The sequence below is a fragment of the Saccopteryx bilineata genome, chromosome X (genome assembly GCF_036850765.1).
Source record: "Saccopteryx bilineata isolate mSacBil1 chromosome X, mSacBil1_pri_phased_curated, whole genome shotgun sequence".
Taxonomy (NCBI): Eukaryota; Metazoa; Chordata; class Mammalia; order Chiroptera; family Emballonuridae; genus Saccopteryx; species Saccopteryx bilineata.
In genome coordinates, this window is record NC_089502.1 from 144,071,803 (window position 1) to 144,096,706 (window position 24,904).

Sequence of the window (24,904 nt, forward strand, 5' to 3'; positions counted from 1 at the left end):
AGCCGTCCCCAGCTCCCCACACGTGCGTGCGCCTTCCCCAGGGGGAGGAAGCACCCCTCCTATGGGAAGCCCTCCAGCTTGCAGTTGTGATCACGAGCCTTCCACTCCTCCGTGGCGTGGCCGCGGTGCTAATTCAGCTCGAGCCGCCTCCCCGGGAGGTCCAGGACGGGGGCGTCCGCCACGTAGGGGTCCCCGCACCGTCCCCCTCGCACGGGCGTCCCACCCACACACACCATCTGCCTTTGGTGAACTCGCGGGAAGGACGGCGGTTCTCTACGCAAACACGCCGGCCCCGTCCACGTGCTCCCAGTCAGCAGAGCGACCCTTTGCTGGAAAGTCCACTGAGAACGAAAAGGCCACGGGGCCAGCTCCAAATCTGTGTTCGTCCTGTAGCATTGCAGCCTCCCAGCACGCCGTCACGCAGGTCACCAGACGCTCCTGCCCTACGACGCGGGCCTGGCGGGGCGGGGCCTGGCGTGGCAGGGTGTGGTGGGGCGTGGCGTGGCGGGGCGCCCCCCCCACCCGACCACGCTGTTGTCCAAGGGGGGCACCCACAGCGGCCTTTCCTCTACTTACGCCATTGGACAGCTTGGAGACGGTCTTGAGGCTTGTTCTCAAAAAGTGTCACGCGATGGAGACCACCATGTGCAGATGAGAGTGAGGCGAGCGGCTACCAGCACAGACACTCGGGGGCCATCGGGTTCACCCTGGGAAGAAGTCATTCCAAACAGGAAGAGTCACACACCGGATAAGCAGATGCGGAACGACTTCAGTGAGCTCATTTCCTGCCCGAAGAGGCCCTAGGCCCGCGTGCTTCTTTCTTTCCACGCCCTGCCTGACTCCTCGTCAGTCACCTGCAGGCCTCAGCAGAGAAGCCACCACCTCCAAGAAGCCCCCCCACTGATTACCTGGAATATAAAGCAAATATATTCCCTCCGCGGTTGACTATCACAGGATCCGTTCCTTTCTGGACTGCCTTTATTGCTATTGGCAAAAAGTGCATTTATTTGTTTTCTTCTTTTCTGAGGTCTGTCCTTCTCATGGGCAATAAGGATGTAGATTTATAGACATTAGGACGTCCTGTTGGGATATGTGCTGGGTTTTGTCTAAATGTCAGCGACTAAAAACCATAATATAAGGTCTACCGGAAAGTTCTGTCTGTTTCTATCACACCAAGTGTCGACACGTAAGCACATGTTTATCTGGCGCATGTGTGCCTCTCTATTTGTATCACTTAATGGATACATACTGACGTAGCAAATGAACTAAAACAAAGTTGATTCACGTTGGTCTTCTGTGTGAAGCGATAGTGTACCCATGGCTACTGATAAAGTTCATTGACGCCACTGTAAGTTTTACGAATTTCAACAGGAAGAAGTGCTACAGAAGCATGTCTGTCGCATCCACCCTATTCCCCAGTCTTAGCACCCTCTGACGATCCCTTGTTTTTGTCCTTACAGAGTTTTTGGAAGGGCAAAAAATTAAAAAATGAAGAAGATATCAAACAAGCACTGGTTCCATTTTTCGCATCAAAAGATAAAACATTTCTCAAAAATGGGATATACACATTGCCCTCACGCTGGCAAGAAATCATTAATAATAATGGCAATTATATTATTTAATATTGATGGCAAGAAAAATTTGTATTTTGTTTTATTCCAAAAATGGACAGAACTTTCCGGTAGACCTTATACACACACACACACACTCAAAGGAATCTTGATGGCAGATTTGATACCTTATCAAGGAGACATGGTCCCCCACTGCTAGCTCTCAATAAATTATTTTCTTTATAAAGAGGGGGCCCCAAACTCCAACGCATGGGACTGTTCCTCCTCCCTCTATCCAAGTCTTTTTGTAGCCAAGGAAAAACATTTTCCTCTTTTAACATTGTGAAATGGTTGGGGTGAGGGGGGAAAGGATACTTTGCAATTCGTGAACAGCCCATGACATTCACACGTTCCCGTCCACAAACACACTGAATGGGAACAAAAGCTATAACCCCCCCACACTCAGCACCTACGGCTCAGTGCCACGGTGTAAGAGGGGTGGCCTCTGACACACACACTTTGTCCCGAAAAGTCAAACCTGGCCTTTGAGGGAATGTGTTTCTGCCTCAGGTGGGCAGCCTCACACGGGAGTTGAAAATGAGCTTAGAAAAAGAAAAAAAAAAAAGCCAATGTGTTTCCGCCTCAGGTGGGCAACCCCACATAGGAGTTGAAAATGAGCTTAGAAAAAAAAAAGCCATCAAGATTCCTTTGTATGTGTGTGTATATATATAAATATATTATGGTTTTTAGTCATTGACATTTAGACAAAACCCAGCACATATCCCGACAGGACGTCCTAATGTCTAAATCTATCGTCTATAACTTTTCAAATACAAAGTATCATCCCGCTCCGTAAATAACGTGGCGTTCGAGAAAAATGACTGCCTGCCATATAGATTTTTGTAAATGTGAATCTTGCTTTATGGAAGTTAAGCTTCTCGCAACAATGTCTTGGGGGTCAATCCGTGTCCCAGAAATGTTACTCCCCCCTCCCCACTTCTCCCTTCTGCCAGAGATGGCATTTGAAACCGTAATCAATCTTCCGGCAGGGCCCTTTCATGTTCGATCCTTGTTGAAAATGGAACAACGTTCTGTCAACGTGGAGCCTTCAACTCCCGCTGTAGCCGGGACAGACCCGCCGGGCGGGGTCACCTGTTCCGTTTTCTTTGCCACGACCTGACCTGGCCAGGCTACGACCCCACGGACACGGATCTGAGCAGCAGGACGACTCCCCGTGGGAGGCAGATCAGATTCAGATCATTTTCCGGTCCGCGGCACCAAGCCTTTATTTACAGAGAATGGGCTTTCACAGCTCAGCACGGAAACCCTTTGAGGGACACCTGCAATTCTGAGCTCACTCCCCCGCAGGTGCGTCACGAAGAAAAAGAAACTCGTCTTAAGGGATTAAGTCACAATGCCCATCACACAGGGGCTGCCACCGGGGACCCTCTCCGCTGAAGGAAACGGCCACAAAAGAAAAGAGAAAAGCCCGTGCTCAGAGAAGGCGTCTTTCAAAAGAGTACTAGACGGGCTCTCAGCGAGGGGTGCCTCTGTCCCTCCTGACAGGGGTCAGGAGGCAAGGTCTAGAGACATTTCTGGTTCTCACAGTTGGGTGGGTATTGCCCGGATCCAGTGGATAGAGGCCAGGGACATTGCTCAACATCCTATAGTGTACAAAAAAAAAAAAAACTATGAACAAATCCCTATGCACACTGCACATATCTTATTTTAAAGTAAAAAAAAAAAAAGTGAAACGGGAACAAATACAATATTTAAAATAAAGAACAAGTCAATTGAAATCAACAAACTGACCAGTATTTCAATGGGAACTATGCTCCTCTCACTGACCACCAATGAAAGAGGTGCCCTTTCCAAAAGTGTGGCGGGGGCTGGATATATGGCCTCAGGGGGCCGCATGTGGCCCGCGGGCCGGAGTTTGGGGACCCCTGCTCTGGAGGTCTCTGCACATTTAGCCTGTGCTGAGAGCCCCCGTGCCTAGCAGTGGACACTGGGAATGGAACCAGGAATGCAACCACGGCACATGCCATGTGGCACTCTGCCCACAAGGGACGCCTGGAATAATCCCACCCAGTCAGACAGGTGCCCTTCTCACTCAGGAAACCCCTTTTCCGGCAGAGGTAGGTTGTCAGCGGGTGGTGGGGAGGGACGGAGCACAGAACGCAAGGTGGGATGTCTTCTCTGCCACCCAAGGTGGAGACTCAGCCATGTGGCTGGAAGCCCGGGTCCACGTCAGAGCCTCAGTCAAAAGGGCCAGGACACCCTGGCCGGTTGGCTCAGCGGTAGAGCGTCGGCCTGGCGTGCAGGGGACCCGGGTTCGATTCCCGGCCAGGGCACATAGGAGAAGCGCCCATTTGCTTCTCCACCCCCCCTCCTTCCTCTCTGTCTCTCTCTTCCCCTCCCGCAGCCAAGGCTCCATTGGAGCAAAGATGGCCCGGGCGCTGGGGATGGCTCTGTGGCCTCTGCCTCAGGCGTTAGAGTGGCTCTGGTGGCGGCAGAGCGACGCCCCAGAGGGGCAGAGCGTCGCCCCCTGGTGGGCAGAGCGTCACCGCTGGTGGGCGTGCCGGGTGGATCCTGGTCGGGCGCATGCAGGAGTTTGTCTGACTGTCTCTCCCCGTTTCTAGCTTCAGAAAAATACAAAAAAAAAAAAAAAAGTGCCAGGACGTGTCTGACCCGAGTCTGACAGCATGGCAGCCTGCACACCTGAAATACAGCCCAGTCCGAATGGGTGGCAGAAACCAAACCCTGACATCAGCTGAGCGCAGGGACGCTGACCCACAGCTGGGGGCGGTGGGAGTTACAGCCACGGACGTATCACCCTTGCCAAGGTGTTCTCTCAGTTCCTCGTGTCTCAGGGACGGAGGCCCCTGCTGGGCTGGCGGTGGGGGGTGGGGGGGCGAGTCATTACGGCTTCCATGTCCACGGAGGCTGTGACCGTTCTCAAAGGGTCAGCCGGGGACTTGGCGCGTCCAATGGAAAGCTAGTGGACACGGCCATGATCATTCTCACTCAGACGCTGCAGGAAGCTAACGTCTCCATCTGCACAGTGGCGTCGTTGACGCAGTCAACGCTCTCCCCCTCCCCCTCTCCCTGTAAGCCTGCCGTCCATCCAGACAGCGGGAACGGCGCCCGCCAGCGGGCCTCTGCTGAGGCTCGTCCGTGGTTAGGTTATGTCCGTGGGGTATTCAGGTCAACATCCCACAGAACGCCACCTTCCCAGATGGTCCCCTCAAACTACCTATTATTATTATTTTTTATTAAGGAAGGAGTGGAGAGGCAGAGAGACAGACTCCCGCATGCGCTCCGATGGAGATCCACCCGGCATGCCCACCAGGGGGCGATGCTCTGACCATCTGGGGCCGCTGCTCTGTTGTTTGGCAACTGAGCTATTTTTAGCACCTAAAGCAGAGGCCAGGGTGCCATCCTCAGCACCTAGGGCCAACTTGCTCGAATCAATCAACTCATGGCTACAGGAGAGGAAAAAAGAGAGAAAGAGAGAAGAGGGGAGGGAGAGGGGTGGAAAAGCAGATGGCCGCTTCTCCTGTGTGTGCTGATGGGGAATCGGACCCAGGACTTCCACACACCAGGCCGACGCTCTACCACTGAGCCAACTGGCCAGGGCCACAAACTACTTCTCATACTCTTTACCCTTCACCCTTCCCGGCATGAACACGTGTTATGAACACGTGTTTTCAGGATGATGGATTCAACAAGCACGTGTAGCATGTACCCTGGGACCCAACAGTCGGCAGACCGGGCCTCAACGTTTTATACTCAGATGTGACCACATATTTCATATTAAAAAACGTGTCGGCCTTGGCCGGTTGGCTCAGTGGTAGAGCGTCGGCCTGGCATGCAGGGGACCCGGGTTCGATTCCCAGCCAGGGCACACAGGAGAAGCACCCATCTGCTTCTCCACCCCTCCCCCTCTCCTTCCTCTCTGTCTCTCTCTTCCCCTCCCGCAGCCGAGGCTCCATTGGAGCAAAGATGGCCCGGGCGCTGGGGATGGCTCCTTGGCCTCTGCCTCAGGCGCTAGAGTGGCTCTGGTCGCAACAGAGCGATGCCCCGGAGGGGCAGAGCATCGCCCCCTGGTGGGCAGAGCGTTGCCCCTGGTGGGCGTGCCAGGTGGATCCCGGTTGGGCGCATGCGGGAGTCTGTCTGACTGTCTCTCCCCGTTTCCAGCTTCAGAAAAAGAAAAAAAAAACAAGAAAAAAAAACGTGTCTATAACTTTAAACACACACAGGGCTAAGCACCACTTTTCTGTGCTGGCTTTTCCCAGGGAATAGAGTCCCACAGTCTTTGTGCAGTGGACAAACTGGGCATGCCCACGGAAGCATGAAGGTTTCCCAAAGGACAATAAACACCCCCCCCCCTTTCTCTCTCTCTCTCTTTCTCGGAAGGCGCCTTCAGTGTTCCTTGCTGGTAACAACCAGATAAGCCTCGTCTGACTTAGCAGGACAGTTTGTTGACTTTGGAGCGTGGGTTTTAAACTGTAACATTGAAGCCAATTCTTAATTACTTGTTTCCCTGTCAAACTATTTGTCTCGGTAGCTGAGGGCATTGACTGAGGGCATTGACGGAGGCCTGGGCGGGCTGTCCCAGGTGGAGACTTCTATAAATGACCTAACACTTGATATAAACAACCCCTCCCCCTCTTTCCCCGTGCAGCCACGGTCATAAAATCAACACCTCTCACAGCCACGCGAACCTCAGGGCGTCGGTCTGACCTCAGATTTCATTCGGGGAGCTTTGGAGAGCGTGCCCGGCGTGGCCCAAACCACAGGGCGGACTCGGAACATTTCAGGAGTGCCGTCCAGGGACAGAAATCCAAAGACCTCAATGGACCGGGGAAAGGACAGATGGTGACCGCCAAGCCCAGTGTCACACAGGAACGCAGGGGACAGCTCCGCGGAGACCCCGGTCTCCACGTGACACCCCATCTTCCTGCCCACGGAGTGCATCATCTGAGAGCGAGAGACGCGGCCGGTCACAGCAGCACAGGGAAACTGACCGCCAGAGCCTCCCTGTTTGCAGGAAAAGGCTTTCACAGGAGCAGGAGGGATATGGGACTCTTTCTGCTGTTTCACAAGCCGCTGGCTTCATGACGCGGGGCCCAGCGCTTGTGCCACATGCCACACGCCACGTGGGGTGACAGCTCACTTCTTACTCCCAACTCCGTGTTTCCCCATGTACAAGATGCACCTTTTCTTTTTTTTTGTATTTTTCTGAAGTTGGAAATGGGGAGGCAGTCAGACAGACTCCCGCATGCGCCCGACGGGGATCCACCCGGTACGCCCACCAGGGGGCGATGCTCTGCCCACCAGGGGGCGATGCTCTGCCCATCTGGGGCGTTGCTCTGTTGCAGTCAGAGCCATTCTAGCGCGTGAGGCAGAGGCCACAGAGCCATGCTCAGCACCCGGGCCAACTTTGCTCCAATGGAGCCTCGGCTGCGGGAGGGGAAGAGAGAGACAGAGAGGAAGGAGAAGGGGAGGGGTGGAGAAGCAGATGGGCGCCTCTCCTGTGTGCTCTGGCCGGGAATCGAACCCGGAACTCCCGCATGCCAGGCCGATGCTCTACCACTGAGCTAACCGGCCAGGGCCAGACGCACCTTTTTTTGAAAAATTTTGGGTCCAAAAACTGGGTGCATCTTCGACAGCGGTTGTAGATTTTTTTTTTTTAACTTGCATTTCCCCCTTTTTTCAGGCGTGTTTTTGCGCTCATTATTGAAGACAGTGATTCGTCCTCAGACACAGATGAGGACAACAAGCTCAGGGATGGGGCTTTTGACAGTTGTATGAATTTTATGATGAATAAAAACTTGAGTTTGATAACTTTACGTAAGACATTTTTTTTTTTTTTTGGTCAAATTGCGGGACCCCAAATTCAGATGTGTCTTCTACACGGGGAGCGTCTTATACATATGGAAATACGGATAATTCGCATGTATTCTCTGCATCTCGCTGACCCCTCCTATCAGCTGCTCTGTGGGTAATCGGGGAAAGTCCGGCTTAGGGGCTGAGTCTAGGACAGAATGTCTTAGGCGTTCCCTTACAGGGGGTCTTCAAACTTTTTATAAAAACCGCCCACTTTTGCAGTGCTGGTCAACCCGGTCCCTACCGCGCAACCAAACAGCGCCGCGATTGGCCCACCATGAAAGCTGGACCGCCCACTAGTGGGCGGTAGGGACCGGGTTGACCAGCACTGCAAAAGTGGGCGGTTTTTATAAAAAGTTTGACGACCCCTGCGAGGGGCAGAGACAGGAGGAAACCGGCCCACAGCAGAAGAAGGGGTCAGGTGGCTCAGTGTCACGGCAGACAGAAGGTGTCATCCCCCACAGTGAGCGGCCCGGGACCTCACAGGGCAACCCCTCGACTTTCTCGTGCCCGAGCTCTGATTCTGTGCCATCCTAGGACACCGATACCCGCGTCGCACAGCACAGGGACGTCCTCGGACCATGGCTGGCACCCCCCGAGGGCTGGAACCATGAGCCAGGCACCCAAAGAAAGAAACCAGGAGACGTCTGACTTCTTTACAACATATTCAGGCGGGGGGGGGGGGGTTGCTGACCAGACGTGGGCACGAAGGCATCTCCCTGGGTGATAAAAACGTCCTCAAACTGATCTATGGGGAAGGGCGCACAACTGGGCGATTTAATAAAAAAACCACTGAAGTGAGCACTTGGCGTGAACTAAATGATACATAAAAATAGGCCTCCAAGATGTTGTAAATGTGCATTTCATCAAAATTTTTTTAAGGAAATAAGAACACTTCCTGAACATACATATATATATATATATATATATATATATATATATATATGGCATGACCAGGCAGTGGTGCAGTGGATAGAGCGTCGGACTGGGATGTGGAGGACCCAGGTTCGAGACCCCGAGGTCGCCGGCTTCAGCATGGGCTCATCTGGTTTGAGCAAAGCTCACCAGCTTGGACCCAAGTCACTGGCTCGAGCAAGGGGTCACTCAGTCTGCTGAAGGCCTGCGGTCAAGGCACATACGAGAAAGCAATCAATGAACAACTAAGGTGTTGCAATGAAAAACTGATGATTGATGCTTCTCATCTCTCTCCGTTCCTGTCTGTCCCTGTCTATCCCTCTCTCTTTCTCTGTAAAAAAAATATATCCACACACACACACACACACACACATATATTCACGTTGAACTGAGCTTTTTCTTGTATGCAACTGTGAGCTAAGAAAGGAGGTTGGGTCTTCACGTGTTTTAATCTCTCTCTCTCTCTCTCTCTTTCTGTTTTGCTGTCTTCTAGGTAAATGTTGACGTTAATCAGTTTCCTTCGGAGGTCCCTGGAGGCCTGCAGTCTTCCCCTCCCGGGCCTCAAGAGAAACACTGTTGCAATAAGCAGCTGGTGCGTGTTACTCACGGACCTGGTTTAGCCCAGAGGTGAGGACGCACGCTTCAGTCACACACGGTCTCCCTCCATCCTGGCCGTGTACGTGTGCTCTCTCTCCCAAGCATACCTCCGAGCTGGGTGCCGCCCTGTCCCTGGGACCCCAACAGTGGGAGAGGAAATGGGCTGGAAGACACGTCACCCCAGTTTCCCGAGGGGAAACCCACACGGCTGAGCAAAGGCAAGGCAATGTGCACGGAGGTCGCCAGGGGACAGTGGGAATGAGACACAGAAGAAGAGAAACTTGTGGCACAGGACGCAGTAGAAAGAACGGCCCGGGCAGGGGGCTCAGGTCAAGTTCACCCACCAGGGACGCATGGGACAGGCGTTGACCGCCGTGACCTAGTGGTTTCAAGGCTCCGTGCAGCCCGTGGGGGGCACACAAGATGCTTTTCAAGGCCCCACTGTAGATCTGAGCACCCCGTGCGCTTAGCATTTACAGACATTCAAAGTCAGGGTGTTCCGCTCGGACATCCAAAGAGATGACAATAATCTTCAATGCTATTTCCACTCCCTGCGGTCCCATCCACCCCCTCCTCCACCTCCTCTTCTTTATAAATACAGCAAAGTGCAGAAACACCCCGCAATTCTAACTTTACATTATACAGCTCACTTCCATTGTCCTGGCCCCGTGTCTTTTCAGTGCAACAAAACAAAAACCCACAATTAATTGAATTGATGGCCATCGTATATATCTGTGAATGACCGTGTATATCACGGGCAACACCGTCAGATCAAGAACCAGTTCCCGGCCTGACCTGCGGTCGCGCAGTGGATAAAGCGTCGACCTGGATTACTGAGGTCGCCGGTTCAAAACCCTGGGCTTCCCTGGTCAAGGCACATGTGGGAGTGGATGCTTCCTGCTCCTCCCCCCTCCTTCTCTCTCTCTCTGTCTCCTTTAAAATGAATAAATAAATAAATAAAAATAATCAAAAAAAATCTACAACCATTGTATAAGACACACCCAGTTTAAAAAAAAAAAAAAGAACCAGTTCCCTAAGTTGAAATGTCACATGAAACAAAAATGTGTATTATACGTATCGGGACGTAGACTATAGCATTAGCCATGTCCGGGTGGACGGTTGTCAACCAAGGCATATTTTCACCACGGAAAGGCTGCCAGTGGTAGATGTTGATTCTTCCCAAATTCCCTTAAACTGAATTATTACCACGTTGTACATGGATAACGGACAGACAGCCCTCTTTCTCAACGTGTTTTCAGGAATGGAGCGATGACATCTCAGCTTCGATCATCAACTGCATCGAGGGAAACTCCAATCAAGGATCCCTGTTTATGCAACGTAAGGGGAAACAGAATGTATTCCGTCAGGGTAACCAACTAGAAGTGCTTCCTGCACGTCTGCTGAGGGTGAAACTAATTATGGGCTGCAGGGAAACGCCTCTCAGGTCAGCCCCGGTGCTATCGTTTTGTTAAGAAGGAAATCCTAGGCCCTGGCTGGTTGGCTCAGTGGTAGAGCGTCGGCCTGGCGTGCAGGAGTCCCAGGTTCGATTCCCGGCCAGGGCACACAGGAGAAGCGCCCATCTGCTTCTCCATCCCTCCCCCCCCTCCTTCCTCTCTGTCTCTCTCTTCCCTCCTGCAGCCAAGGCTCCACTGGAACAAAGTTGGCCCCGGGCGCTAAGGATGGCTCTGTGGCCTCTGCCTCAGGCGCTAGAATGGCTCTGGTTGCGGCAGAGCTACGACCCAAGAAGTGGAATCCAGTGAGCAAAACAAGTAACAAGCAAAACAGAAACAGACTGGGGGACACAGGGAAGAGACGGAGGGTCGCCCCAAGGGAGGGGGCTTGGGGGGCTGGGTGACAAAGGTGAAGGGACTAAACAAACAGATAAACAATAAAAAAAAACCCCTCAGAGACAGGAAGGGCGTGGGGGAGGCAGGGGACTGCGAAGGGGGATGAATCGCGATGCAGATGTGACTTGGAGTGCTGAACGCACAGTACGATACACTGATGATGTATTAGACCTGTACCCGAGTCCAATATCTGGGGTGTTGCTCTGTTGCATCCAAAGCCATTCTAGCACCTGAGGCAGAGGCCACAGAGCCATCCCCAGCGCCCAGGCAAACGCTGCTCCAATGGAGCCTCGGCTGCGGGAGGGGAAGAGAGAGACAGAGAGGAAGGAGGGGGGGAGGGGGGGAGAAGCAGATGGGCCCTTCTCCTGTGTGCCCTGGCTGGGAATTGAACCTGGGACTCCTGCACGCCAGGCCGACGCTCTACCGCCGAGCCAACCGGCCAGGGTTAAACGTAGCATTTTAAAAAGGAAACTGTGCACAGAGTAGCTGACAGTGGGCACCGTTCCAAGCACACTGGCGACTCACCAGCTACGACACTGGGAGGAAACTATGAAAGAGCCACAGGAAACATTCCAGAGGCGTCCACTGTGTACTTAGCACAGGCGGAAAGCACAGCGCCCTCTCATTGAGATCACAATTTGAGCCACACAGACCAAAAAAAAAAGGTGGGAATGTAACCTGAGCTGCCTGACACAATCTCGGAAATTGAGAGGGCATTTGAACAGGTTCCCGGTGGCTGTATTCAAAGGTAGCCAGCCAGGTGGGTGTGTATGAAATGCCTCTAATCCCCGCACAGCCGACTGGTGTCACTGGTCCAGACCCACTGAGTCTGGACCTGACTGAACCTATCCTCGGAGGCAAGCCGCACTTCACAGACGCCGGTGCCAGGGGACCAGTGCCATTGCCCAATTCACAGCTGGGCTCTCCACTCGCTGACGAGAAAGTCCCCGTGTTCCCGCGCCTCTCCCCGCCTCTGAGTGGAATCAGGTCGCTCACCTCACAAGCTGGACGTGGCGGAATGGGACTTGCAGGACCAAGGGAGGTTACTTAGCACGCCCGCCCCGCAGATAACGGCTCCAGATAGAGCTGGAATGCAAACTATGCGTAAGGCCGCGGGCGGCTGCCTCCCTGCCCCGGCCCTCAGACCCCCTGGTTCTGTCTGCAGCCCGCGGCAGGGGCCACATGCCGCTCAGCCTGGGCAGAGGACGCAGGTGGGAAAAGAAAAGAAGAGTGACCGTCCCGTCCCGGTGGGCAGGCGAGCGGGCGGCACGCGTCCAGCAGCCCCTGCCTGTGCTGGCTGCACGCCCGGTCCACGCACAAGAGCAGGCCTTACTCACAGGCTCAGAGACTCCTGGCACGGTGGCCACCTTTCCTCCCGGAGGGCCGGGCGGCCTCGAGACCACGCACTGTCCTCTCCGAATTTTCAACCCTCAGAAACGAGCCTGACCCTGTTCTCGGGCCCCAGGATCTGCCGCTGCTCAAGGGTGGGCGTGACTGCCCCTCGGGGGCCCCTGGCCCCGGCCGGCTGGAGGCCCCTGTCTGGTTTTTATCTCCTGGAAGCCATGTGACCCTGCCTATCAGGTGATCCACATTTCTGGGAGCCCCCCCTCCCTTTTATGACAGCTGAGCCAGAACAGCCCGGCGTGTGGCTCTTCCCAACAGGCTGCAGGGCAGAGAGAAACAGGTCTCCCGGCTGCCAAGCTGGAAACCGACGGAGCGTGCCAGGGGCACCCCGGCCGGCGGCATGCGTCCCGCCCGCCCGCCCGCCCGCACGCAGGTTGGGACAGGCGGTATTCTAATTCTGCCTCGCGGGGCCGCAGCCCGACAGACACACTTCTCCAAGGCACGCACCTCAGAACCACAGGCAGAGCAACACCCGCGGTGCAAACTGTACCATCCACCGGGTACAAGAACACACGTCGGAGACTTTCAGGAGTATAGATGTAACTTTATTGGCCAGTTTTACCTGCGCAGGGGCAAATTCCCGAGGTGTCCGGAGACACTGTGCTCACAAGGAGCTGCAGATGGGAATCGCAGCTAGCGCTCACAGCTAAATCTTTTTATAAGCTAAGCAAGCAAGCCTAATACAGAAGCAGATGTGGCGGTAACCTATTTGCTAAGGGGGCTGCACATACATAGCGACAGGGGCTGGGGTCTAGCTCATTGGCGAATTCCAAACCTAAACTTCTGATAAGGGTCTTTTAACCAATAGAATGCAAACGTTTGTCTCTTTTCCTTTTTCTTTTTTCTCTCTCAGCCTCCCAGGGTCCCTATCTGTCTCTGCTTCTTGAACGACCTTGGGCATGTTACTCCTAACAGAACAGGGGCAGGACCTGCCTGTAACCCTGAAGTTCCCTGTTCCATTAGTGCCCTGCTTATTTTCTGATCTTCTCTTGGTCCTTACACAAACCAGGCTGGGGGTTCCTGGCAGAGGTCCACGGAGAGCGACCGTGGGCCCTGGACAATCCGCACTGGTGCAGACACCCAGCAGAACTCACGGCACACCCTCCAGCAGACACTTACACACCCCCGTGCACAGAGGCACCACCCACGTGCAGAGAGGCAGCACCCCCGTGCACAGAGGCACCACCCACGTGCAGAGAGGCAGCACCCACGAATGCCGAAAAGCAGGGGGAAAACCATGTCCACTCACAGAGGAATGGACACACACCAGAGTGGTCCGTCCAGAGAACGAAATACTATACAGCCCTGAAAAAGGATGCGGCTCTGATACCCAGCACCACGTGGAGGGCTGAGAGCGTGATCGTGAGTAAAAGACACAAATGGCCACGTCGTGTGTGATTCCATTTACACAACTTCTCCAGAGTAACCGAATCCTCAGAGGCGGGGAGCGAGTCGTGACTATTGCTGGGGGCGCTGGGATTGGCAATGGGTGGGCTGTGTGTGTGGCTGACTAAAGCCATTTTTTATTTTGAGGGGCTGATGAAAATGTTCTAGAACTAGACAGGCAGTGGTTGAACAAGGAGGTTCGACATACCAAACGCCTCTGAACTGTAGACTTTCAAAAGGATCGTTGTATGTTGTGTGGCTTGCACTCCCAATAAGAAAAATCAACGTGGCCTGACCAGGCGGTGGCACAGTGGATGGAGCGCCGGACTGGGACGCGGAGGACCCAGGTTCGAGACCCCGAGGTCGCCAGCTTGAGCGCAGGCTCATCTGGTTTGAGCAAAGCTTACCAGCTTGGACCCAAGGTCACTGGCTTGAGCAAGGGGTCACTTGGTCTGCTGTAGCCCCCGGTCAAGGCACATATGAGAAAGTAATCAATGAACAACTAAGTTGCTGCAACGAAAAACTGATGATTGATGCTTCTCATCTCTCTCCTTTCCTGTCTTTCTGTCCCTGTCTATCCCTCTCTCTGACTCTCTCTCTCTCTCTGTCACACACACAAAAAAGAAAAATAAACATGAACAAAGAGATCAAAGCTGATGTATTTTTTTTTTAAACATCATCAAGCTTTTTCCTAGCACTGCCAGGACCTGACACCCCCAGACTGAGACTCGGTGACGTGCCACAAACTCTCCTCGGAGAGGGAAGCAGGACCCCGGGCCCCAGGTGAGGGCTTGCGCCTGCCAGCCTGCAGCCGCACGGCCATCCTGTGTGAGGGAAGACAGAGGACCTCGCTGCAGGCCCTGCCCGGCTGGACGCTGTGACATCTCTTGAGTGTGCGTGAGGCGGGGTAGGCGGGTCGCGGACCCGGAGACGGGCCTCTGACGGATAGGACAGGGAGGAGCAAGCGGCTGCACCCGGGATCGACACCCCTCACCCCAGTGCACCTGTGCACACATGTGAGCCGGCCTGGCCCCATCGGGAGGTGAGCCCTTGGAAAGTGACTCCGGGCACAAGACCCGCTCTCTCCCGCGGGGCTCAGGACACAGGCAGCCGGGGTGTGGAATGCCACCGGGGAGGGGTGGGGTGGCCCCTGGGAGCAGAGGGCCCCAGTCCTAGAACCACGGGAACGAGCAGCTGCCAACATCTCAGATGAGGTGAGAAGGCCAGAAGTGAGTCCTAGACGGGGCCCCAACCCTGGCCAACGGCTCCACGCGTCCTTGTTGAGACCCTGGGCAGGGGACCTAGGGCAGCCGGGCCCAGACTCCTGACCCCCAGAGAGGAGAATGAACAGGTGGTGTTCCAATCTCCCAACGTGGCAAGAACACCTGCTGGAGTGTCCCTAAAACAGGTCTAACCCTGTAGGATTTAAGCGGGATGCAGGACCCACTCTTCTCAAAGGCGGGGGTTCCCGGTGTCGAGCTACTGCAGGCAGGACAGAGACACCCAGAAAGGAGTCTGACCTTGTGTTCAGGGTCACCCGCCCTGGGCCCCGAGGCTTTCCTTCGGCTCCTGTGAAACGCCCCCATCGTGCCGGCGACAAACCCCGCTCCGTGCCCGCCTGGCGAGGTCGGCTGGAACCCCCCTCCCTTCCGACCCGACCGGCAGCTGCGGACTCATGCACCCCGCAGGTCCGGGCCCCCCTGAATGCATGTCACTCGGATTGGTTTGCGGTGACAAGTTCCTGGAAGCCACCCGTGCGGCTGACGGCAGTGATTGTGGCTCCTGGTTCTGTCAATCACTTGATGTGACCCAGAAATGCCCACGGAGGCTTTCGACACACCGCTCCGGGTGAGTCAGGCAGGGGACGGACGGTGCCAATGCGGCAAGGGCAGAAAAGCTCCCGATGGTTGTGACACTCTCGCAAGAAAACAGGCTCCGTTGTCCCACCTTTCAAATGGGACCCCACATGGACCAGTGGCTGCCAACTGGGAGTGACCCTGCCCGGCAGGGGACACGCCCGCCTCTGGAGGTGGGTCTGAGTGTCACAACCCGTGGGCGTTGCTTCTGGCCCCCCGTGGGTAGAGGCCACGGATGCTACTTAAACGTCCCACAAGGCAGAGGGCGGTCCGTGACAACAGAGGACAAGCCGTCAATATCAGTGGTGCCCAGGAGGAAAATCCCACTGCAGGACTTCCTCATTTTTAAATGCTTGTGTTAGACCCAGTGGTTGTCACCCCGGGGAGGGGGGGGCTTTCTTGTCCCCACCTCACCCCCCCACACACAATGTCTGGAGTCATTTCTGTTGTCCCCACTGGGCAGGGGCCCCCAGGCATGGCCCGGAGAGTGTTGGAGGATGTGGCTGAATGTTCTACTGTGTTTGTGCACAACAAAGGACTCTCCAACCCCAGATACAACGGTGCTCACGCTGAGAAAACAGGACCTGGACACACGCATGGTCACCAAACACTTTTGCCTTCTTCTGAACCAAAAATGGACAAGTGTTTTCCTTCCCTCCCTCTGTCCCTCCCTTCCTTCTTTCTTTCTTCCTTTCTTTCTCTCTTTCTTTCTCTTTCTTTCTTCCTTCCTTCCTCCCTCCCTCCCTTCCTTCCTTCTTTCCTCCCTCCCTCCCTCCCTCCCTCCTTCCTTCCTTTCTTCCTTCCTTCTTTCCTCCCTCCCTCCCTCCTTCCTTCCTTCCTTCTTTCCCCCCTCCCTCCCTCCCTCCCTTCCTTTCTCTCTCTCTCTCTCTTTTTTCCTTTTTTAAATTAAATTTATTGGGAGACTCTAGTTAATAAAATCATATAGCTTTTAGCGTTACAACTTTACAATATATCGATTGTATGTTGCACTGTGTGTTCACCACCGCAGTCCACCCTCCCTCCATCCCCACCTGTCTCCCTGTACCCCGCCCTACCTCCCCCACCCCCCTCTCCCTCTGGTGAGCACCACACTGCTGTCTGCCTAAAAGGTTCTTTGTATTTCTCATTCTCTTCTGGTGTCTCCTAAGAATGTATCCATGTTTCACCTCTTTTTTTTTTCAAAGTCAAGACATGCCTGTCACTGCCTGCCGCACCCCCAGGTCACAGGACTCCCAGGCGGAGCCCCCGTGGCCCCCAGCTGACTTCAGGAAGCGGCGCAGCTCAGGGGCGTGGGCGTGGGCGTGGGCAGAGGGAAGGGGTCAGATGGGGCTCCGCCCTGGACACGGGAGCCACCATGCACAGCGTCTGCTGGGTTTCTGACGGTTCCCACATTAGTGCGCAGCTGGGAGCGTGCAGAGAGAGGACGCGGGTGGGAGAGGTGGGGGCAGCCCACGGGGGCCCACGGGGGCGTGGCGGGGCACGCACCGGGGGGACAGACCGCACAGGGTCACTGCCGTCTGATGCTCACAGTCACGTGGCTATACACAAACCCACTTCCACTGGGACTTGCAACTCCAGGTCCAAAGTCTCAAAAGGCACGCTTCCGGGGACAGAATTTTTTGGATTTTACCAGGTAATGGCGTTTTTTTAAAAAAAATCGAAATGAATGTGTGGAAAAGCCTTCCAGTTCAATGTCCGGCTGGATGCCTTCCGGACGGTTTCTGGAACTCAGAGTGGACACTGTTGTTTTCCACCCGGCAGCGCGCATTCTGTTCCACACGCTGTTTAATAACTCAAAGCAAGCCTGACCGGGCGGTGGCGCAGTGGATAGAGCGTCGGACTGCGACGCGGAGGACCCAGGTTCAAAATCCGACGTCGCCGGCTTGAGCGCGGGCTCATCGGGTTTGAGCAAGGCTCACCGGCTTGAGCTCAAGGTCGCTGGCTCAAGCAAGGGGTCACTCGGTCTGCTGTAGCTCCCCGGTGAAGGCACATATGAGAAAGCAATCAACGAACAACTAAGGTGTCGCAGCAAAAAACTGATATTGATGCTTATCATCTCTCTCTGTTCCAGTCTGTCTGTCTGTCCCTACCTGTTCCTCTCTCTCTGTCTCTGTCAGAAAAAAACAATAAATAAATAAAATAATTCAAAGCAAATTCTGTACCTCCGTGAGGTGATGGATGTTAGCCATCTGTACTGTGGTGGAAATTTTCCTGTACATGCATATATTAAATCATTATGTAGTATGCTTGAAACTTATACAAAAGTATACGTCAACTATAGCTCAGGAAATAGAGAATGTATATATCTGCCACTACCTTCTGTTGAATACATACATATATATACATATATATGTGTGTGTGTGTATATATATATATATATTTTTTTTTTTTCTTTTTGGTTTTAGACAAAGAAGTGTCCATCTGTCATTTGAAAGGCAGGACTCAAAAAAGGACCAGGAGGAAGTCAGGAAATAAGAAGTAAAATTTGTAAGTATACATACTGTATCTCCCCATGTGTAAGACGCACCCTTTTTAGAAAAATGTGGGGTCTATAAACTGGGTGCGTCTTATACAGGGATAGCGGCATTTCAAATGCCACAGATGGAACTGAGGACGAGGCAATCTGTGAAGACAGTGATTCTTCATCAGACACAGATGAGGACAAGCTAACGGATGGGAGTTTTGTTTTTGGTTTTTTTTTGTTTTGTTTTATTTTTTTTGTATTTTTCTGAAGCTAGAAACCGGGAGAGACAGTCAGACAGACTCCCGCATGCGCCCGACCGGGATCCACCCGGCACGCCCACCAGGGGCGACGCTCTGCCCCTCTGGGGCGTCACTCTGCCGCGACCAGAGCCACTCTAGCGCCTGGGGCAGAGGCCAAGGAGCCATCCCCAGCACCCGGGCCATCTTTGCTCCAATGGAGCCTCGGCTGCGGGAGGGGAAGAGAGAGACAGAGAGGAAAGAGGGGGTGGGGGTGGAGAAGCAAATGGGCGCTTCCCCTATGTGCCCTGGCCGGGAATTGAACCCGGGTCCCCCGCATGCCAGGCTGACGCTCTACCGCTGAGCCAACCGGCCAGGGCCTAACGGATGGGAGTTTTGACAGTGATGAGGAGTGGTCTGAATTTTATGATGAATAAACTTTATGTAATACGTTGTTTTTTTCAAGTTTCGGGGCCCAAAATTAAGGTGCATCTTATATCTGGGAGCGTCTTATCCATGGGGAATACAGCATATATGTGACATATATGTAGATACACACGTATATGCAACAGCAAATACATCATGCACTCCACGGCACCTTCAGAAAGTGCTGGGCAGCCCCTGTGCTCACACCTACAAATGGTTCTGCCTTGAGGTGAAATGGCTGTTCACCATCTGTGGGATCCTTCAGGGCAGTTCGACCTGACCTGGGTTTTACACTCCTTGATTCAGGACTAGTATCACTGCCAAAGGTTATCCCTCAAAACCCAGTTTCCAATCTCTTCTCTCCTCTTTGAGGTTTTGGACAAAGGGCTGGCTGTCCCTGGGCCATTTGGACAGCAGGGCTTGGGAAGAAGACGGGCCTGAAGCCCCGGACAAGGGCACCTACCCTGACGAGGATCTCGGCCACGTCACCTGAACTCACATGACCCCAGAGTTTCGTCACTTGAGGCGGCGGTGCCGGGTCATGACCCAAGAAACCCTCGAGCTGCGCAGAAAGCTAGAGACGGCGGAGAACAGGACGGACGCGAGGGGTGACCGCCGCACCTGCCACGTGCTTCCTGGAGTCACAGCGTGTCCCCAGTCCTGTGACTGTGAACTAGGGGAACCTAGCAGTGTCTGCAGACAATTCTGGACGGGAGTGAGGGCGTGCTACCGTCTCTACCGGGCAGGCAGAGTATCAGTGTCCAGCGGCACAGAGGTCAGCCTCACAACAAAGAACCATCCTGGCCCTGGCCGGTTGGCTCAGCGGTAGAGCGTCGACCTGGCGTGCGGGAGTCCTGGGTTCGATTCCCAGCCAGGGCACACAGGAGAAGCACCCATCTGCTTCTCCACCCCTCCCCCTCTCCTTCCTCTCTGTCTCTCTCTTCCCCTCCCGTAGCCAAGGCTCCATTGGAACAAAGATGGCCCGGGCGCTGGGGATGGCTCCTTGGCTTCTGCCTCAGGCGCTAGAATGGCTCTGGTTGCAACAGAGCAACGCCCCGGATGGGCAGAGCATCACCCCCTGGTGGGTGTGCCGGGTGGATCCCGGTCGGGCGCATGCAGGAGTCTGTCTGACTGCCTCCCCGTTTCCAGCTTCAGAAAATACCCCCCCCAAAAAAAGAACCATCCTGTCGCACACATCAGCAGCGCCCGCGGCCAGGACCCTGCTCTACGTCAGAGCTCCGCCTCACGTGTGTGACATGCCGATTCCAGGTCACAGGCTCTCCACTGGAGATGCGGGGACATCTGCCAACATGTACCAACATGTGGGGATCGTTTGGGTTGTTGCTATTTGAGTGGGGGTGACGCTAGTGTCCTGTGGGTACGTTCTGAATGCCCTGCATTGCACGGGTCAGTCCCTACAGTAGCAGAGGGGCTTGCAATGTTACAACTGAGAACATAAATGCCGGGGAAGACACATTAACTATAAAGGGGAACCCCCAAGCCCCCTATCTTTGCATAAGAGAGTCCCAGTCCTGAGGAGTCCCCGTCCTGGCTCTACAAGACAAACACTGGACCCTGAACCCCGTCTCAAGAGCGGACCGTCCAAGGGTCTGCAGCCAGGCAGCCCGGGTCCCACCCAGGGCCCGCTCGGATGCCCTCCGCAGCGTAGGCAGGCGGTTATTATTGACATTGGCACGTCCTGTGTTCAGTGACGCGGAGGGCTCTGTTCTCCTTCCTGCATGGCTCGGAGGCGTGATGGGGACTCGGAGTTTCATCACTGCCCCATCGGTGACAAGCCCGGATCCCGAGGGGAAGGGCTGGTGACTCAGCCACCCAGTTCTTACAGGGTTAATGTCCACACAAGCCAGGAATTTTAATGAGAAGACGAGATGCCAAAAGAAAAGAAAAGAAAAGAAAAGACCGGAGAGGGAGACAGGGCTGCAGAACACGGCTCACGGTTTGTACACACGCTCTTGTCACGCGTGACTTGTTCCCACCGTTGAAGGCATGCCTGGCGTTGCTGCTCAGGATTTTCATGCAAACAAAAGAAGGCCTTCCTTCCTTCCTTCCTTTTCTCCCTCCCTCCCTCCCTCCCTCCCTCCCTCCCTTCTCTCTCTCTTTCTCTCTTTTTTTTTTTGTGCACTGAGAGCTTAGACCAGCGGTTCTCAACCTGTGGGTTGTGACCCCAGCGGGGTCGCCTAAAGCCATCGGAAAATACATAGTGCATATCAGGTATTTACATTCCGAATCATAACTGTAGCAAAATTACCGTTATGAAGTAGCCACCAAAAATTATTTTTTGGTTTGGGGTCACCGCAACACGAGGAACTGTATTGCGGGGTCACGGCATTAGAAAGGTTGAGAACCACTGGCTTAGACGCATCTGGATCCTGACAGCATCAGCTGTTACGCTCTGATCTCGTTATACATGAATACTGGGCAGCCTCTCAGTGGGTAAACATTAAGGTCCCTGTGGACGCCAGTTCACGGGGACAGATCGTTGGGTGGTATAGCATGCGCTCAGCGGGACGGAGCGTGCTCATTGTACGGCATACGACCACACAATGGGATAATAACCTTTCCGGGAAAGGGTTTCACCAAGTTCTGTGGCACCACCTTGGCTGCCAAGCCTTTTGTCAGCCAACCGGTGAGGTCAGCCCCCCCCCCCCCCGCCCCGAGGACGGAGTCGACGTAGGCGGGAAAGACCCTGATCATTGGAGCCGGGGACGGGGGAGCGAGAAGTGGGCAGGGGAACCAGCATCCTTCACTCAGGACAGGGGAAAGGCTTTGCCTAAAAAAGAGTCACACACACACACCTCTCTCTGTGGGAAAAAGCCCCCACACATTCAGCTGGCTCACAATCAGCCCATTGGCTCTGGCGTGCCCTGCAAACGTGAAACAGTCCTGGACGGTTCTCCTCTGGAACCGACACCAGGGCTCAGAACAGACTGCCGGGCGTCTGCACCGCATGCTCACTCCTTGTCCAGCCCTGCTCTGTTCTAAGAACTGGCCGCACAGCCAAACAGCACGCCACACGCGGGACTCGTCAACGGGCATCTGGAACAAGACCAACACAGCCTGTCTGTTCAGAAACACGCGGCCCCCACGGTCCCGAGTGCAAACACCTGGTCCAATCAGGGAGAACATTTTGTTCCGGTTCCGTTTTTACAGGACACCCGCTCAGGGGGCTTCACGACAGGTTCGGAAAACGCGTATTAAAAACGGGGGGAAAAATAGAGTAAATGCCGAGAAACGTCTCGGAAAAGAGTGACGGAAACTGCTATGAATACCTTCGCAATTTTACTCTTTTAGAAAAAAAAGCAACCGACAGTAAGCTTGGAATGACACCCACCACCTTTCACAGAACACGTCTGATGGTAAATGTATCTTAGTTGTATTCATTGTACCCAACTTAGAAGGAGTAAGTCTACTGTTGGGACACATGCGTTTAATGAACTCAGTCTCTCTTTAGAGTAAGCTAGAGCTCATTGCGTCTGCCCACAGAGTCACCCAGGGTCCTCAAACTTGTGGTTCCAAACGACCACTTCAGTCCACACACAACACAGAAAGAAACTTCTACTTGGCTCAGACCTTCTTTTCCCTAATGACTCTGTGTCTGGGCAAATGGACAAATAAAAACATATTCAACAAACTGCGGCAGGTGGTTTTAAACATTATTTAAAAATAACAACAACAACAATGTAACGCTCGAAGCGTGTACAAGCTTCCCCTTCTTCCCTCAGAAGATAGTTCAAAACTCGAGCTCCAACTGCCAAGACTTACATTGTTTTTCAATTAACCATTGCTGTGCAGAGATTTGATTCCAGAAACAGAAGTAGACCCACGAAAGGAACAAGTCCCAGCAGCCTGTTCTCATGATTTATCTCCACATCTCAGCAGCTGAGAGGTAAAAAAAAAAAATGTATCCAACTCACCGGTTCTCAGGAGGTGCTGAGATAGGGCTGCTCCCTGAGCACCGAGACACTGGACCTCCCTCCAAGGACCTCACACAGCTGCCCGCAGCAGCAGCGCCCCAGCCCTAACCTCCCGGCCTGTGAATAATCCCCTGGACAGCCCAGGCTGTTATATGGACCATAACTGGCCGTAAGGTCATCGCTCGGTAATCGGTGAATCCATCATAAAAGATTTATTCGACTGCATGTGTCCCTCCACCTGGTCTACCCTCACACCCCACGTGTCTCAGGCATAAATCAGCGGGGACTTCCGGGACACAGTGATCACATCGCCGCACACACGTGGTTTCCCTCTGAATCGTTAGTTCCCTGCCATCTCTACGAACCCCCCCGGGGCAACCTGAAGTCGGAGGCGGAGGGGAGACAGGGCGGGGGGGGGGAGTTCACAGGGAACATTCTTCTGGGTGCTGAGCGGAGAAACAGAACAGGTGCTCGTCAGGAATGCGAAGGGGGGCCGGACAGGCGGGGGCCTGCTCTCCTATCAGTCGGAACCCGGACTCGCTCACCTCCGGCCGGCCAGCCGCAAGAGCCTGGGGCCGGGTCTGCGGGCTCCGGCGCGCGCCGGACACACAGGAGCCCCGCGAGCCTGGGTCGTGAGTGGTGACCACACACACAGCGCAGAGAGCCCCGAGGAATTCATTCTTTTGCCGACAGCAAAGGGCTCGGCCGTGAGCAAGGCCACCCGTCAGCCCCGTGGGTGGACGGCAAGCATTGTCCCAGGCACGATGACGACAGGGACCAGAGAGCCTGCTCCCGCGTCTGGGGAATATCGGACCCCAGGAGAAACACCTTCTGGCGTTTGCTTTCGCGTTTTCCCTCGTTTCATTTTGCTTTTGTTCGGAGGAGGGAGGAATAAAAAAAAAAGACTATCGCTGCATCGTTCTTTCTACAAATCTACTTTGATCGAGAAGATATTGCTAATGTGGGACTGCTGGTATGCTGCTTTCTGGCTCTTGGTAGGCACTCGGATAACTAACACATCATGGCATAGAGGAGGCTGACACATTTTAGATTTTCAGTGGTGTTCCCAGGAGGACACGGTGGTGGTGCGGCTTGACAAAATACATTGTAACGGAAATGAGTGGGGTAGCTCCAGAGAACAGTGACAAAATACATTGTAACATAAATGAGTGGGGTAGCTTCAGAGGACAGCGACAAAATACATTGTAACATAAATGAGTGGGGTAGCTTCAGAGGACAGCGCTGGGTCTCCCAGGGTCTCTAGGAAACGTGAACTCTGTGAGGATGTTTCATAGCAGCTACTGGATGGACCGGCAGAGTGTCCAGGGTCCCTCTGGTCACCAGCTGTGCTTAAGCGCCAAGTGAAACAGCTCGGGTGACAATAAAACTCTGTGATTTAATTCCAGGGGGTGGGTGTGTGTGAGGGGGGGGATGGGGTCACCTCAGCTAAGGTGTGGCTTTGGTGGTCCTGGCAGGGAGGACATGGGGAAGGTAGCTCCTGGCGTTACCAGCCCCCCACCCATTCCGCGTCCCCGCCACGCAGGAACATGGATGGAAGGATGAAAGGAGAGGGGTAGAAAGGTCTCCTCTCACCGCCGCTGTGAGACTTGCTCCAGGCAGAGTGACCGTCCAAGAGGCTGACCTTCCTCGGAAGGGCACCTTCACACCTTCACATGCTCCTGGGAGCCTGCCTCATCGGCCCCACCCTACCTACACCCCCGAGACCCGGGAGATGGTGGGAGCCCCCTCTTCCTCCATTGGCCTAAGGAGGTCATGCTGGGCAAAGGTCCACATAGCTGCAGACCGTCCCTCCCAGCTGGTCTCCACTGGTCACTGAGGTCACGGGCGGTGTGTCCTCGTAGGAGCAACAGAGCCCCCTGTTCTCTGGTCCCTGACCTCCCCAGCCCAGGAGGAGTGGGGTGCCAGCCCCCATGTCGCTGGAGAGGCATAATCACCCTGCCCTCTCTGAGGCGTGCTGCCCAGGGGAGTCTCTGACCAGTTCACCACGCCCGCCTCGGGGCAGTGCAGGACGCCCAGGCCGCAGAAATCTCAGCACACACGACCTCCCATCTCCTTTTATATCCTTGCCAATGGGGCCACTCAGCCCTGTGCTGCCCAGGGGAGTCTCTGACCAGTTCACCACGCCCGCCTCGGGGCAGTGCAGGATGCCCAGGCCGCAGAAATCTCAGCACACACGACCTCCCATCTCCTTTTATATCCTTGCCAATGGGGCCACTCAGCCCTGTGCTGCCCAGGGGAGTCTCTGACCAGTTCACCACGCCCGCCTTGGGGCAGTGCAGGACGCCCAGGCCACAGAAATCTCAGCACTCACGACCTCCTGTCTCCTTTTATGTCCTTGCCGAAGGGGCCACCCAGCCCACGGGGTCCCTGCCGCC

At 54.5% G+C, this 24,904-nt stretch overlaps 1 protein-coding gene across 13 annotated transcripts in view; it reads right to left on the reverse strand.

Moving 5' to 3' along the window:
* STS (steroid sulfatase) overlaps positions 1-24,904 on the reverse strand; it is a 138,301-nt gene that overhangs the window by 101,772 nt on the left and 11,625 nt on the right. For 7 of the 13 annotated variants that reach the window (XM_066250191.1, XM_066250186.1, XM_066250189.1 and 4 more), the window contains one exon: positions 577-707. The exons of 3 other annotated variants lie outside the window; for them this stretch is intronic. In XM_066250191.1, coding sequence (XP_066106288.1) covers positions 577-581 — 5 coding nt within the window. In that variant the 5' untranslated portion in view covers positions 582-707. Of the gene's footprint in view, positions 1-576; positions 708-10,160; positions 10,180-12,138; positions 12,335-15,111; positions 15,185-24,904 lie in introns of those variants that run through there. 3 more of the 13 variants (XM_066250192.1, XM_066250195.1, XM_066250194.1) reach the window with 3 other exon arrangements.